At 51.0% G+C, this 12,935-nt stretch overlaps 1 protein-coding gene and 1 long non-coding RNA gene across 2 annotated transcripts; one reads left to right on the forward strand and one right to left on the reverse strand.

Moving 5' to 3' along the window:
- Positions 1–435: 435 nt before the first annotated feature.
- On the reverse strand, positions 436–2,118 carry HOXB1 (homeobox B1). Its single transcript, XM_042886953.1, has 2 exons — positions 1,454–2,118; positions 436–761 (listed from the first exon to the last, which is right to left on the reverse strand). Exons 1-2 carry the CDS (start codon positions 2,058–2,060, stop codon positions 436–438), a joined length of 933 nt encoding a protein of 310 aa, XP_042742887.1. The 5' UTR covers positions 2,061–2,118.
- Positions 2,119–9,247: 7,129 nt separating this feature from the next.
- On the forward strand, positions 9,248–12,732 carry LOC122188555. Its single transcript, XR_006181608.1, has 2 exons — positions 9,248–11,017; positions 12,137–12,732. It is a non-coding gene; the product is annotated as an uncharacterized LOC122188555 (long non-coding RNA).
- The last annotated feature ends 203 nt before the right edge of the window (positions 12,733–12,935 follow it).

Genomic DNA, 12,935 nt, shown 5'->3' on the forward strand with positions numbered 1-12,935 from the left:
ACCCCAAACTTTTTTTTTTTAACCATCTCGCGGGGAGGAATAATACAGAAAACTCGGGATGCGTGGGAACAAAAGTCGTTGTGCACATCTTTAAAGCGGGAGAGAACTAAAATTCGTTTTCAAGTTTCTGTAGTTGAAAGTGCAGTTCCTATTGGGAAGGGGAGAAGGGAGAAACGTCCCTGAGACAAACGCCTATTGCTAAGGATAAAACGAGGTCACGGCAGCTCCTTTGGAGTCCAACGTTTAACGGAGGGTCTATAAATTAAGAAAGGAAGGCAAACGGGGAATGGGCACCGCACGGGTGGATGCGGCCGGAGCCGAAGGGGCGGCTCGGAGGGAAGAGTGTGCGGCCGGGGCTGTGCGGGTGGGGCTGCGGGGAGCAGCGGGGAGCAGCGGCCCTCGAAGGCAGCCCCGATTCGGTCGTTGCGCCGGTCCTCAGGAGGACACGGAGCTGGGGGAGGCCTCAGGTGAGGTGCAGTTGGATTGATCCGAGGCTTCGCTCGCTTCCTTCGCAGACCTGGAGGCAGCAGGAGGGGCGAGACCTTCCTTTTCCCTCTTCTTCTGTTTCATCCGCCTGTTCTGGAACCAGATTTTGACTTGGGTTTCGTTGAGCTCCAACGTAGCGGCAATCTCCACCCTCCGGGCCCTGGTGAGGTACTTGTTAAAGTGAAATTCTTTCTCCAGCTCCGTCAGCTGTTTGGTGGTGAAGTTGGTGCGAATGGTGTTGGGTTGGCCCAGCAGCCCATATTCCGACACTTTGGCTGTAAGGAACAAAAAACAACAGGGTAGAATCAACAGAAGGAGAAACCAATATGGGCCTGGGGGTCCAGGAGCTGCTTGATTGAAGGGGCATCCCCTGTGCTATGTGTTCGGTCCCCACCTCTTGCAGTTTCTGACCCATCCCTGGTTTTCCAGGGATGTAACCCGGAGGGAAATGCTGCTGGGATTTGCAGAGCTGCTCCTTTCTCTTGCAAACGGTCATCCCAGCTCCTTGCACAGTGCCATGAAACTTGAACGTGCGTGGGAAGGAGTGGAAGGGGAGGGGGGGTGATGGTGGGGGAGAGGAGGGAAGTTCCGGATTTAAGGAAGGTTTTAGACAAGGATGTTGAACAGTGAGGGAGGTGGAAGCCACCTTTGTGGAGGAAGCAGGAAACTGGGAGTGTTTCCTATTCCGAGCTGGACTTAAACTGCATTGGGCCTGAGGGCAAGTGAGCTCATGAACCCTCTGCCAGGTGTGCCTGAAAAATCGCGAGCTGTTTTTTCTATAGAGCTTGAGAATAAGAATAAAAATGCGTTTTCCTCGGGCAAAGGAGCCCAGTGACCTCGAGCAGAAACCCCGGGGAGGACAACATTTCGTAGCTGCAGAACGTCCTGCCCTCCCCCCACTCCCCTCGTACTTCTTCTTAGCCCGGATGGGAACCCCCCCGCCGAGCCTTGCGCTCCCCAAACTCACCTGTCTTGGGGGGGTTCCTCTTCACTTTCATCCAATCGAAGGTCCGCGCAGCGCTGGCATTGGGGCACGGCTCGGAGGGGCACGCGGGGTCTTTGTCCTCATTTAGGGAAGACGAGAGGTTGCCGTAAACCCCGGCCAAGTAACCGGGTTGCTCCTGCCCGTAAATGTGCTGTTGCTGCTGGTACTGCCCTACGGCCCCGCAATAAGCCTCTGGCAAGGAGCCGAGGTGGGGTCCGGTGCTCGAGGAGTAACCGGCAGCCTGGAAGTACAAGCCGTCCGCGTCCTGCTGGCCGAGGTAAAGCTGGTGGTGCCCGTAGCCGGGGCTGCAGTTTTGGGCTGGGTAGCCGGAGCTCGGGGCAGCGGCAGCGAAGGGCACGGAGCGCCCGGAGGCGGAGGGGAAAAAGCCGGGGCTCTGCGGGGGGAGGTGAGCGGCCGAACCCGCGCTGCCCCCAGCACCGAAGCGCCCTTCTCCATGAAAAGTGTCACTGGAGGGGCTACCTGAGCAAGAGGGGAAGGAAGGGGAGCTTTGCTCTAAATGGTGGTAGGCGCCCGTCCCACGGTTACAAATTGCATACTCTAAGAAGGAGTTCATCCTAGTATTGTCCATCTGCCACTGATGGAGGAGGGTCAGCCTGTTTTGGGGGGGATTCCGCCTGCCCTACAACCTTTAGATAGTATGTCAAAGCTGTAAAACTTCCTTCCATGCATCGCTGGCCCTCGAACCCCGGAGCCTTCGGCGGGGCCGGGGTGGGGGCGGGGGGCCACGTGGTCCGCCCCCAACCCAATGAGCGAGGGGCTCCTGAAGTTTGTCACATCTCTGAGCTCATCCATCAAGGAGATGACATTTACATGACAAAGGGGTTTCAATCAAACCCTGCCCATCCATCTGATAACAACACGAATACGTCAAAATCTTTCCTCAAAGACTTTAAAAGAGAGGAGGGAGGTGGGGTGCGGGGAGATGATGGGGAAAAGGGGATCGGGGGGGAAGAATTAGAATGATCTACGACTGTTTTAAGTGCTAAAAAGGCTCCCGAGCGATGCTGCTAGCCAGTTTCACCAGAATTTCCCCTTCCTCAACTTAAAAAAGATCTTAGTTTCACCTGAAAGGAAGACAAGGGAAAAAAAAGAGGTAGGGAGGTCTGACTGCTTCCTCCCTCCACAACCCCGATGATAAAAGGATGCTCTTTTCTTCACTGCGAAACTTTCCCTTGAAAAGTGGCTTGAACTTATTTGGAACTTTCTGGGCTTAAAGTTCCTATGACAAATTCGCTCTACGTGCTTTAATTTCGTCATCCCGCCTTTGTCTGTAGGGCCAGTGTGGGTTAAAAGCAACGTAATTAAATCTGTATTCTAATGAGGCGATGAAATAAAGTTAGGAAGACAGAATGTCTTTTGTTGGAGGAGCACCATGCCCGGCTTAGCAATCGGAGCAGAGGAACTAAAAATCACGTGTATCTCTTTACTAACCCCACAATTCTTCCTGTCCATCCTTTCTCCCATGTACCGACCTGCCCGCATCCACTTCTGAGCACACGAGATGTTTTTAAGGGCTGTAACCGATAGGTTCATGGGCTGCAACCTCAAGCTCTGCTTTCCTCCATCGAATCTGCTTTGACCTTTTCCCTGGGTCTGTTGTGAGCCTGAAGCTTTCCTTTAGCAGAGCCCATCTGATGAGTAGGTGGAAAGGCATTGACTTCAGGCCGGCCACTCCACTGTTCAGAGAATGGAAACATAGGTAGGCAACATTTATTTACTTGTTAGCAGAGGGAAGACAAGAGCACCCAACAATCTGACGCCCACAGTCATTTGTTACTTGTCAGGATATTTACTGGTTATTCAGCCTCTAAGAAGAGCCAGGAAGGCCCTTTTTTTTTTTTCTTCTTTTTTTCACCCTCCCTCCTTAAATCGGGCCAAAAGTTCACTTTGAAAGGCATAAAACACGTTCTTTAATGCAGAGCTTTGGTGTGGCTGATGCAACCCGTTGGGATGGCATTTGTTAAGCAACTGCAACTGCATCAGCCCTCCTCCCATCTTCAAACGTCCCCGAGAGAAAAAGTGAGCTTTGCCCAACTGCATCTCTCGTCCTCCAATAAAAAGAAGAAGAAGAAACTATTTCCACCGCTGTGCTTCTGTTTATTCATGTATTCTGCAGACTTTGCTGATGCTGAGCCATTCAGGAAGAAAATAGTTGAAGTTACAAACGTTCTCTCCAACTGGATACATTTTTCTTTCGTAAAACAAGAGGAAGTGCAGAAGGTGATCGTGAAGATTCAAAGCAACTATGATGTAATTTCCTTTGTAAGAGAATTCGGTTTCCAGTTTGATTCCAGGGGTGCTTTCTATATTATCCTGTGCTCGCGCTTAAATTGAATGCATTCTATTTAAACGATGCTCACAACGATGATTTATGGCTGTGAAATGAAAAAAAAAAAGGGGAAGGATAGGTGTTTATTTCATCCTTGAAAGCCATTGTTTCGTATTGTTTGATCACTTTGCATCACGGTCTCACTCTGCTGATACAGTACAGGGAGATGCTCGATGTTATCACAATACAGCCGTCCTCTGGAGCTTCAAGATGAGCTCCAAGAGAGCTCACTGCTGTGGCCTTATGGAGGAAAAAGTTGTGCTATAAGAATCCTCTCAACGAAAACTAAGCCGGAGTTCAGTCCTGAAGCAGTTCCTTCTGAGGATGGGACAATCCCATGGGATGGGATCGAAATCATAGCCATGAAATACAGCAAACCATCCGAGCCGAATAGGGGTGAAATGTGGTCCTCGGACTCCCGAGAGCCACTCCGGATCCTGGCACAGCCCTACAGGGGCTCTGCTCCCCTAAAGTAACCCGGGCTTCCCCAAAACGCACGGCCTGCGGATGCTGTGAACGCACAAATGCACCGGGAATCACTTGTCCAAGTTTTCCTCTTAGCCCTTCAGCCCTGGGACTGACAGCAAATCACCGTCGTTATTATTAGCGGGTTTAGTTCCCCTTGTAAAGAAGGTGCGAGACCGTTTGGCTCTCAGCACCATCCCTTCATAAAGCGCAGGTGAAAGAAATACCCGATTATCGGCAGCAATCCATCGCTTGGTGAACTTAATGCCGTCATTTGTTCCATTAAAACGCCCTTTATTGAGAGCTGAGAGAGGGGAGGTGGTCAAAACATCCAAGTGGAAATTCTCAGATTGCCAGAGCTCTGCCTCCTATCCCCCGAAATGAATTAATTAGCCGTTCATTACTGCTTCGTTTTCACTCGTGAGGAGGAAGAGAGAAAGGCACCATCCGGGTGGTGCTGCTGTCTTTCAATCAGAAGGATTGAAACAGAACTTCTCGAGCTGGATGAGGACAGAGGGCAAGTGGGAAGGATTCAGCTCGTTGATTCCTGGGAAAAGAAACCGTCTTGTCCAGAATAGTGTTCGACTGATTGATGGGAGAACGAGGAAATCCCTTCTTTGGCAGCCGCTTGGCTCCATGCAGGTGCCTTGCAGACGTCCTCAGCCCACAGCCCGCAATTCTGTGCGGGACTGAAGGCCTTCAGGAGCTTTTGCTGCAAACCCCGGCCTTTATTTGAGAAGCAGAAAAGGAATGAGAGCAATCAGCAGCAGAACAGTGCGGTTTTTTCCCCGGATGGTGGCAGAGGACTTCTCATGCACGGGGTGTTGGTTTGCGCATCCCAGGACAGCTTCCTGCCCCAGGTGTGAGGACAGCCGGCTCTCACTGCTAGCAAGGATGTGGGTTCCGACCTCATGGAGAAAACTACGCCTTTTTGTTCCGATAAAATGAAGACTTCATCTTAAAGGGAAGCTTTTCTTGTGAGTGCTGCCTTTTAGCGGCATGGAATGAACCCACGGAGCTCGAGGCTGCAGCGCTCTGGGGGGGCTTTCGCTCTTTCTTATGAAATACTTGGCTTGCTTTGAGCTTGACACGAAGGATAAGGACCTCCTGAAGGCGCCTATGTCTTCTTTTTTTCCTTGTGATACAGACTGTGTGTGCGAGCTGGGGGAAGTTCTGTGCAGGCAATACAAGTTAAGAGCTTCAAAAGGCTCCACAGTGTTTCAGAGTCTTCAGATGCTTTGCTTTCGAGTTCAATATAAATACAGTTCTTTGCGGAGATAGTTTGTGTCTTGCATAAGAAATGCCCCTGGTGGCTCCTGGCCTTGTGATTTATAAGTGTGTGTTCGTCCCTGACTTCGTTATCGCCAAAAAAAAAAGACCCACATCGTCCAAATGATGCATAGATTGCAATCTAAAAACGGAGGGGGGGAGGGGGGAAAACGCCAACAAAGGAAAACTGGCTTCAAAGTTTGGGAGATCGAAGAAACGCTGGAGGAATCATTGGGATGAACTACAAGCACGGGGCTATCTCTGAGCAGAAGGATGAACGTGGGACAATTAAGATAAGAGAACAGTTCTTATCTGCCTCGCCCAGGAGAGAGCAGCACCGGGACAGGAGCACACGTAGCCTGGGGGGGAGGGAGATGGTAGGGGGGTGTTGTTTTGTGTTCTCGTTCTCCTGAAACGCCTATTTCTGTATTTCTCCTTCCGAGTGTGGCACAACCCCATCGAATCCCACCTCTACCTACTCCAAAAGATCAAATTCCTCCTCTTTGGGCTTAGGGAACCGGTCTTGGGAATCGCATCGGCCGTGCCTATCTGGGCCCCGGGGCAGAGGTGCGCGTGTTTAAATGCATCCGCCCGGCTAATGAGCTTCATTTTAGCCTTCAAGCACGGTGACAGCGAAGAGAAGAGGGCTGTACCCGCTGTCCCTACGTAGAACCGTGCTGGCTGCCGAACCCTTTAAGTTCCACTTAAATCTGTGCGATTTCTCAGCACTGCAGAATCTCGACGTGGAGCATCTCCTCCTGAACCCTTCCTTTAAAAACTGACCTGATTTTATTCACATCTTCACCAACACTGCAGTATTTGTCGGGCAGCATTATTAATATCATCCAGCATCATTTTAAACAACGCTCCCCTAGCCTTGAGACCTGGATTGACCACAGCGTTTCCTAAAGCAGTTTTCTCTGGATCCGACGTTCACTTTCTCTGTCGTGGTACATAGAGAGGGGGAGGGAAATAGCAGGTAAAGCTGTGATGGATGCGAGATTGCCAAGACGATGAGAAATTCCTCTCTCTCACATCCTTTCATCGGTAGGCATGGAGCACTGGGGATGCTCTAAAGCTTTGTCCAGTCAGTAGGAGGATGCTGGAAAAGTCTGTTATTGCTCAGGTGGAAAAAAAAAACAGCCACTGTGGGGATATACCCAGGAAAGAGGAATCTGTCATCAGCAACTCAGGAGGGAGTGATTCCCACACAGAAGTTAACTCTTGGAGTTTCTGCTCCTTGCCACTCTTTCCTGCACAGAAGCTTTTCCACCTTCAGCCTTCCCATGGCTCTAATGGCTCAGTTCAGCATCTTCAGGGCCTCAAGTAGCTCTTTAGCAAACACATCCCCAGACTAGCCCAGCGCAAGATAAATATTACTTTTAGCATCCCTACAACACGTGCGAGCACATCTCATTTGCATATTTCGAGCTTAATAATCGCGAGGCAATTGCAGTGTTTTGACAACGATCAAGAGCTGAATACGCTTAATATGCTTAATGTATGCCCTCCAGTTGCACGGAACAGAAGGGCAGGGTTGCAAATATGCATTCCCCATTTGTTTGACATTTTGAAGAAGGTAAAGAATGGCTGAACTAATGGCGAAATCTTACAGTCATTCAATAATTTAGATTTTATTGAATATTCCCCTTCTTTCCTCCGACATTTCAGTCTTGCTAATTAGGACAAATAAGAAGGGCCCTGCTGTTAGCAAGGATAATAACTGGCGAGGTTCCATTTATTAAGTCACTTTCCGTGGGTGTAGAATTGATCTGTGGCTGTGACTGGCACGCTTTCCAGACCTGCAGCAACTTCGAGAAGTCATTACGATCTGCAGAAGGCCCCTCGTTAGAGATTTGTATTGATAAGGTGTCAGGGTTTGTTCGGTGGGTTCGTGGAACCCCCCCCCCCCCCCCCTTCCCCCACGCCCCACTCCATCCCACCCTGCGTGGACGTTACGGGGAAGGCCGTCTCCTCGCAGTCCCTAAAGGGCATCCTGGAGGGGAAGATGTTGGCCCTGCTGTCCCCTCCCCTTCTCCTCTCGCTTCCCCTCCTCCCTTCCACACGGGAAGGGCGGCTGCTCTCGTGGAAATCCGCTGCAAAATTGATTCGCCAAGTGAGAGATGTGTGCGTGCGTGCGTGTATGTGTGTTTAAGTCGAACCAGGAGCTCCCTTCTCTTGGGAGGTTTCGTGAGATGCGCAAACACACGAGGCAAAATAAAGCACGGCGAAGCGGCTCCTGCCCTGGGGCCGGAGCGGGGGCTGAGCGGGGCTCTCGGAGGGGCCGAGGGACCATCTGATGGTCGGCCCTTTCCTCCCCTCAACAAGCCTGTATTCAAGGCCGTGGGGGGCGGGGGAGGAGAGAGGGGAAATATGTAAAGCGCTGGAACAAATGGCGCTTTGATAGACAACGTCTGGCAGTGCCAACGCTGCCGCTGAGTATGTTCCAGAAGCTGGAGATATTAAATAAACTTAAAGATAATGAATAGCCTTCTGTAGGGTTGCGATCTTCCCAGCCCCCCCCCAAACCCTGCACCCCCTCCCCCTCCTCGTGGCTTCGGATCGCGGTGCGGGGGCTGGGACGGCATCGGGCACTGCTCTTTGTTAGGGGAGGATGCTCAGTAACGTTCGCTTGCATGTTTTAATTGCGGTCTACTTCGATTTTCAGTATAAACACACTCCATCCCGGAGAGAGATGTGAGCAGGGTGGAAACGTCCGCTCGGTCGGTTGGGAAAGAAGGGTAGCGATGTCGGGTAGGAGCGAAGAGGAGGCCTTAAAACCAAACCTCCCTTTGTTTCGACGGGAAGCGATCATCCAGCATTTCGAACAGCAATTTCGCAAACATCTGTGGAGGGCGGGTTTTTGTTTTTTTTTTTCCTTCCTTTCTTTCTTTCTTTCTTTTTATTCCTTTTCACCGCTCGAAGCTGGAAACAAGCCTGGCTGTGATGCTCCTTACGTATTAAAACACGGAGGGGAGCACACGAGTTTCGCACACCCTTAAAGGGGGGTGGAAGGGGGGTGATGGGGGTGACAGCATCCGACCCAATGCTGTACGGCCCCCAGCAGAGCCCATCGGTACAGCAAACGGCCGAGCCCCGCTGCTCCGCTCCGCTCCGGCCGCCCCAGGGCCGCCTCTCCATTCCACCCCCCCTTGATTTTCCTCTCTGTTCTCCCATCGCTCCGACACCACCGCCGAATTTCTGCCGTGTGCGAGGAAACACCGGTGACTTAGCAAAGACGTAATATGATTTATTTTGGGTGTCACCGCGATTGATTCCTGCGCTGACCCCTTTTCATTCATAAGCCTCCCCCACCCCCTCTGCCTCGCCCTCCCTCCTTGATATATGAGTTTTGTGTTTAAAATAGCACGTTGCGAGAAAGCTTTCAGAAAGAGAGCCGCGAACCGGGAGAGAGAAACACAAATCGTAGTGCATGGAGACAACAGATTTACCAGGCCGGGCAACATCAATGGGGTTTGGTTTTTCGTGGAGAAAAGGAGAGGAAAAAGGAAAGGAAAGAAAAAGAAATGAAAGAAAAAGAAAGGAAAGGAAAAGAAAGGAAGGGGGAGGGGGGGGGGGGGGAAAAAAAAAAAAAAGAAAGAAAGAAAGGAAAAAAAAAAAAGAAAAAGAAAAAGAGGAAAGAAAAAGAAAGGCCTCTTTCTGGCTCATCTCTTTCCATCTCTTTTCTCTATAGCATTTCTGTGTTGATCAAAATGCTGTCACCCATGTTTTGTACCCATCCGAAACCCTTTACAGCGTTTCCTTCTTAACTTTTTGCCTGACCACGACGTTGATAACGCCGACAATCGCCTCTCGTCGGCATTTGCTGCTGCAGAGCTGGGAGAGCCGTGGGATGCGGGAACGGAATGTGCGGGGGCTGCGCTCGCTGCCTTTGTGCCCCGCACCCACCGCCTCTGCACCGCTCTGCACTGACAAAAACCCAACGGGAATCATTGGAAACCAACTCCCCTCTTCGATTCCTTTCCCCAAATCGTCACAATAATAATAATAATGATAATAATTACTATTATTATTATGAACGGCGCTGAAGGAAAACGCGGGCTCCGACTCGCGAAGCCTTAAGGATCGTTGGCTGCTACGATTCCCTTTTGTCTTTCCTCTTTCGATGCACACCAACAGACGTCAAATTGCTGCAGATCAGGGAAGGAGATCGGGCCAGGCCAACAAACCATTTCAAACGAAACACTCAGCAACGCGCTTCCCTCGCTTTTATAAAGGCATTTATTTCCTCTATGAAAATAATGTACAATAAATAATTTGCCATTTGCTATTAAAGGATTTGAATAAATAATCTACATCTAAAACTTAAAAAGGAGGAACGAAAATTCCTCTGTTCTTCTCGTTATTATTTCCTTAAGAAATCGAAAAGTCTCATTCTGATTCCTGAGAAAGTCGCTTGAAGGGTTCGCAATTGTTTTCTCTCGAGGGCGGTCATCTCTGATGCGCATGGAAACTACTGGGTGCTTCCTTTAAAATAAATAAGGAAAAAGCCTATCACTTAGCACCTAATTTATATTTTAAATGTAAAAAAGCTCTTTTGTACGAGCCTTCTAAAATAAATAGTGCGGCTGCGATTCGGGTCCCTCAAAGTGAAGAGCTTTAAAATGTCCGATTGCTGATTGAAAGGGGGATGATTTGGGTTTGTTTTTGGGGTGACCCCCTCCCGTCTGAAGAGCTGAAGAGGCTCGGGGTGGGGCAGAAAGGGACAAAGAAAAAAAAAGGAGAGAGAGACAAACGGGGACGCTATTGGAAATTGAAGTGCTGCAGATCTATGGTACAAAGTGCGCTGGTAAAAAAGTCCAGATCTTCCTCCGAGAAATGGAGGGGGCTCTCCAAAGAATCCTGAAGAGCGGGGGAGAGCTGCAAGCAAGATTCTGCCGAGAGGATGCTGAGTTCCGGCAACCAAGGCGAGCCCTGGCTCTCGGGAAAGCTGAGATCCGAGGGGGGGGGTCCGGGCCGATCGGTGTCCCGAGGGCTGCGGGGCTGCTCGGGCTGCGCACCCCGGTACGGCCCCGGGCACGGCCCCAATAAAGGGCTTTCCTCGGCCTCATCCGTGGCTTCGCTGCCCTCATCCAGCCCGGGGTAAGCGATGTCCCCGTCGGGGGGATCTTTGTATTGTGTTTGCCTCTTGTGCTTCATCCTGCGGTTCTGGAACCATACTTTAACTTGTCGTTCGGTCAGATCGAGCAAAGCAGCAATTTCTACCCGACGGGGCCTGCAGAGGTATTTGTTGAAGTGGAATTCCTTCTCCAGCTCCAGGAGCTGTGTGTTGGTGTAAGCTGTCCGGAGCCGCCTAGAGCCGCTGCTGTCTGCCAACCCCTGCGTGTCTTAAACACACAAAACCTCACATTGCGGGGAGGGAGCGGGGCCGGGGAGAGGATGGAAGGGACGGAGCCGCCCCCCCCTCCCTCACCACGGGCAGAGCTCAGCGTGCCCCCACGGTACCCATCGGGAGGAGGTGGGGGGTTGGGGAGCCGCTACGAAAGAAAGTAAACGTTTAATTGCTCTCTTCCAACGGGGATGAGGGTTGGAAATCGCTTTTTTGTAGCCTTGTCCCAAGGAGGAGAAAGGATTTTGCTCCCTGGCCTCTCCCTTTAGACACCTTCCTTCCCTGCCTTCTTTTCAGATACGGGGATTTTCGATCCTTTCCTTCCCCCCCCCCCCCCCCCCCCCGCCTTTTTTTTTAATTTTTAATTTTTTTTCTTATTATTTTAAAGCCAGTAGATAAGGACTGACCCTGCGGAGCTTTGATTTCATTATTCCTGCGTTATCTGATCAGTGAGCTCTGATATCCGCCCTTCTGCCTGAACACACTTTTACCTGAGCGGTGCTACAAAAATACCCAAGCAGCGAATTGAGCCTCAAACATTTTGTCCCCGGGGAAGGAGGATCCCTGGCCGGATCTGCCGAGCTCCTTATCCAAACAGAGCTTCGGAGGGAAGACATTCATTTATCCGAGGGCTGGGGGGGTTGGGTGTTCCTATCTATCCATTCGTTTATTTTTGCAATAGGGATCTGGCTCTTCCCACTGCCTTGGATGCTCGGGGAGTTCTGTTCGCTCTCCTTCTGCCTCCTCATCTAGCCCGCAGCATCCCCGCATTACCCACCCGTCTTTCTTTTCCCTCTCCACTCTTCTTTCGTTCGATTTTTATTTGTTTTTATTCCCCCTGCAGGTTGTAAAAGAATTCGAGGCTGGCAGAGGAAGTCAAGAAAATGGAGCCGTGGCTCAGCTGCCAAATCCTCCCTCTGTAGCTAATAAAAAGCCCGGCTTCCCCTGAAATCTCTCCCTCTTCGCTTTCGCAGAAGTTGCAGCAAATTGCTCTTTTATTTGCAGGGGGGGAGGAGGCAGTATAAATTCCCCCCCTCTCTTTCCCCCCTTCTCATACCCCCCCCTCCCCCCCCCCCCCCCCTTCCCCGGCTGTGTGCATTGCTGCGGTGTATTTTATTGCGTGACACAGTTTGGGAGAGGTGCGGGGCAAAGTCTGCTGGGGGGGGGGGGGGGGGGTAGGGCTGCTGGTGGGACGGGGATCGTTTATAATTCGGATCCTCTCCGATTTCAGCCAACACCCCCTCAGCCCCTCATTATACGAACCTGCAGGAGATCCTGCGGCGGGGATCGGCACCGAGGAAGATGATGGGGGGAAAGAAGAGGAAGATGAGGATGGAGCCTGGGTGATTTTCTTGGACGATTTCTTCTCCTTCATCCAAGGGAATTCCGCTGCCAAGGGGCCGGGCTGTGCCGGAGGCTGAGGCTGGAGCAGGCCATGGGATGCTCTTTTTTGGCTCCTCGGTCTTGCCTGGCTGCTGGAACAAGGATTCAGGCTGAGGACGGTTTGCTCGAAAGGAGGAGGAATTAATGTCGAGTCCTTGATTGATGAAGTTTGAAATGTCTCCAGGACAGCGGGAAGAGACGTCAGGCACTCTGCGAGCGAAGGCTGGCTATTTATAAACCCGATCTCCCTCTCAAATTCAAAATTCATGGCTTTTCCAGGGCCCAGGGTTTAAAAAGCGGGAGGGGGGGGAGGAAGGAGGAGGGAAAGAGAGGAAGAAATCTAAGGGCCTCAGTTTTTATGGCAGTGATGATGATGGTTCTCGGGCTTTTTATAATTGTTATATTGCTGATAATACAGGCGTATGGGGACCTTGCTCTATTAAACTCGAGACTGGGGCGAAATTGCAGCCAATTCCTGGTCACGTGGCCACCCCTGGCCAATGGCAGGCGGGGCCTGGTGGCAAACAGAAAGCATTATTTTCTTTAATTGATTAAAAAAAAAAAGAAGAAGAAGAAGAAGGCGAGAGAGAAGATCCCCAGGAAAGGATCCCTGCCATCGCTCCTTTGCAAGCAGAGAGATGCAGGGT

The sequence above is a fragment of the Lagopus leucura genome, unplaced genomic scaffold (assembly GCF_019238085.1).
Source record: "Lagopus leucura isolate 7727_CA_CO unplaced genomic scaffold, USGS_WTPT01 Super-Scaffold_100066, whole genome shotgun sequence".
Lineage (NCBI taxonomy): Eukaryota > Metazoa > Chordata > Aves > Galliformes > Phasianidae > Lagopus > Lagopus leucura.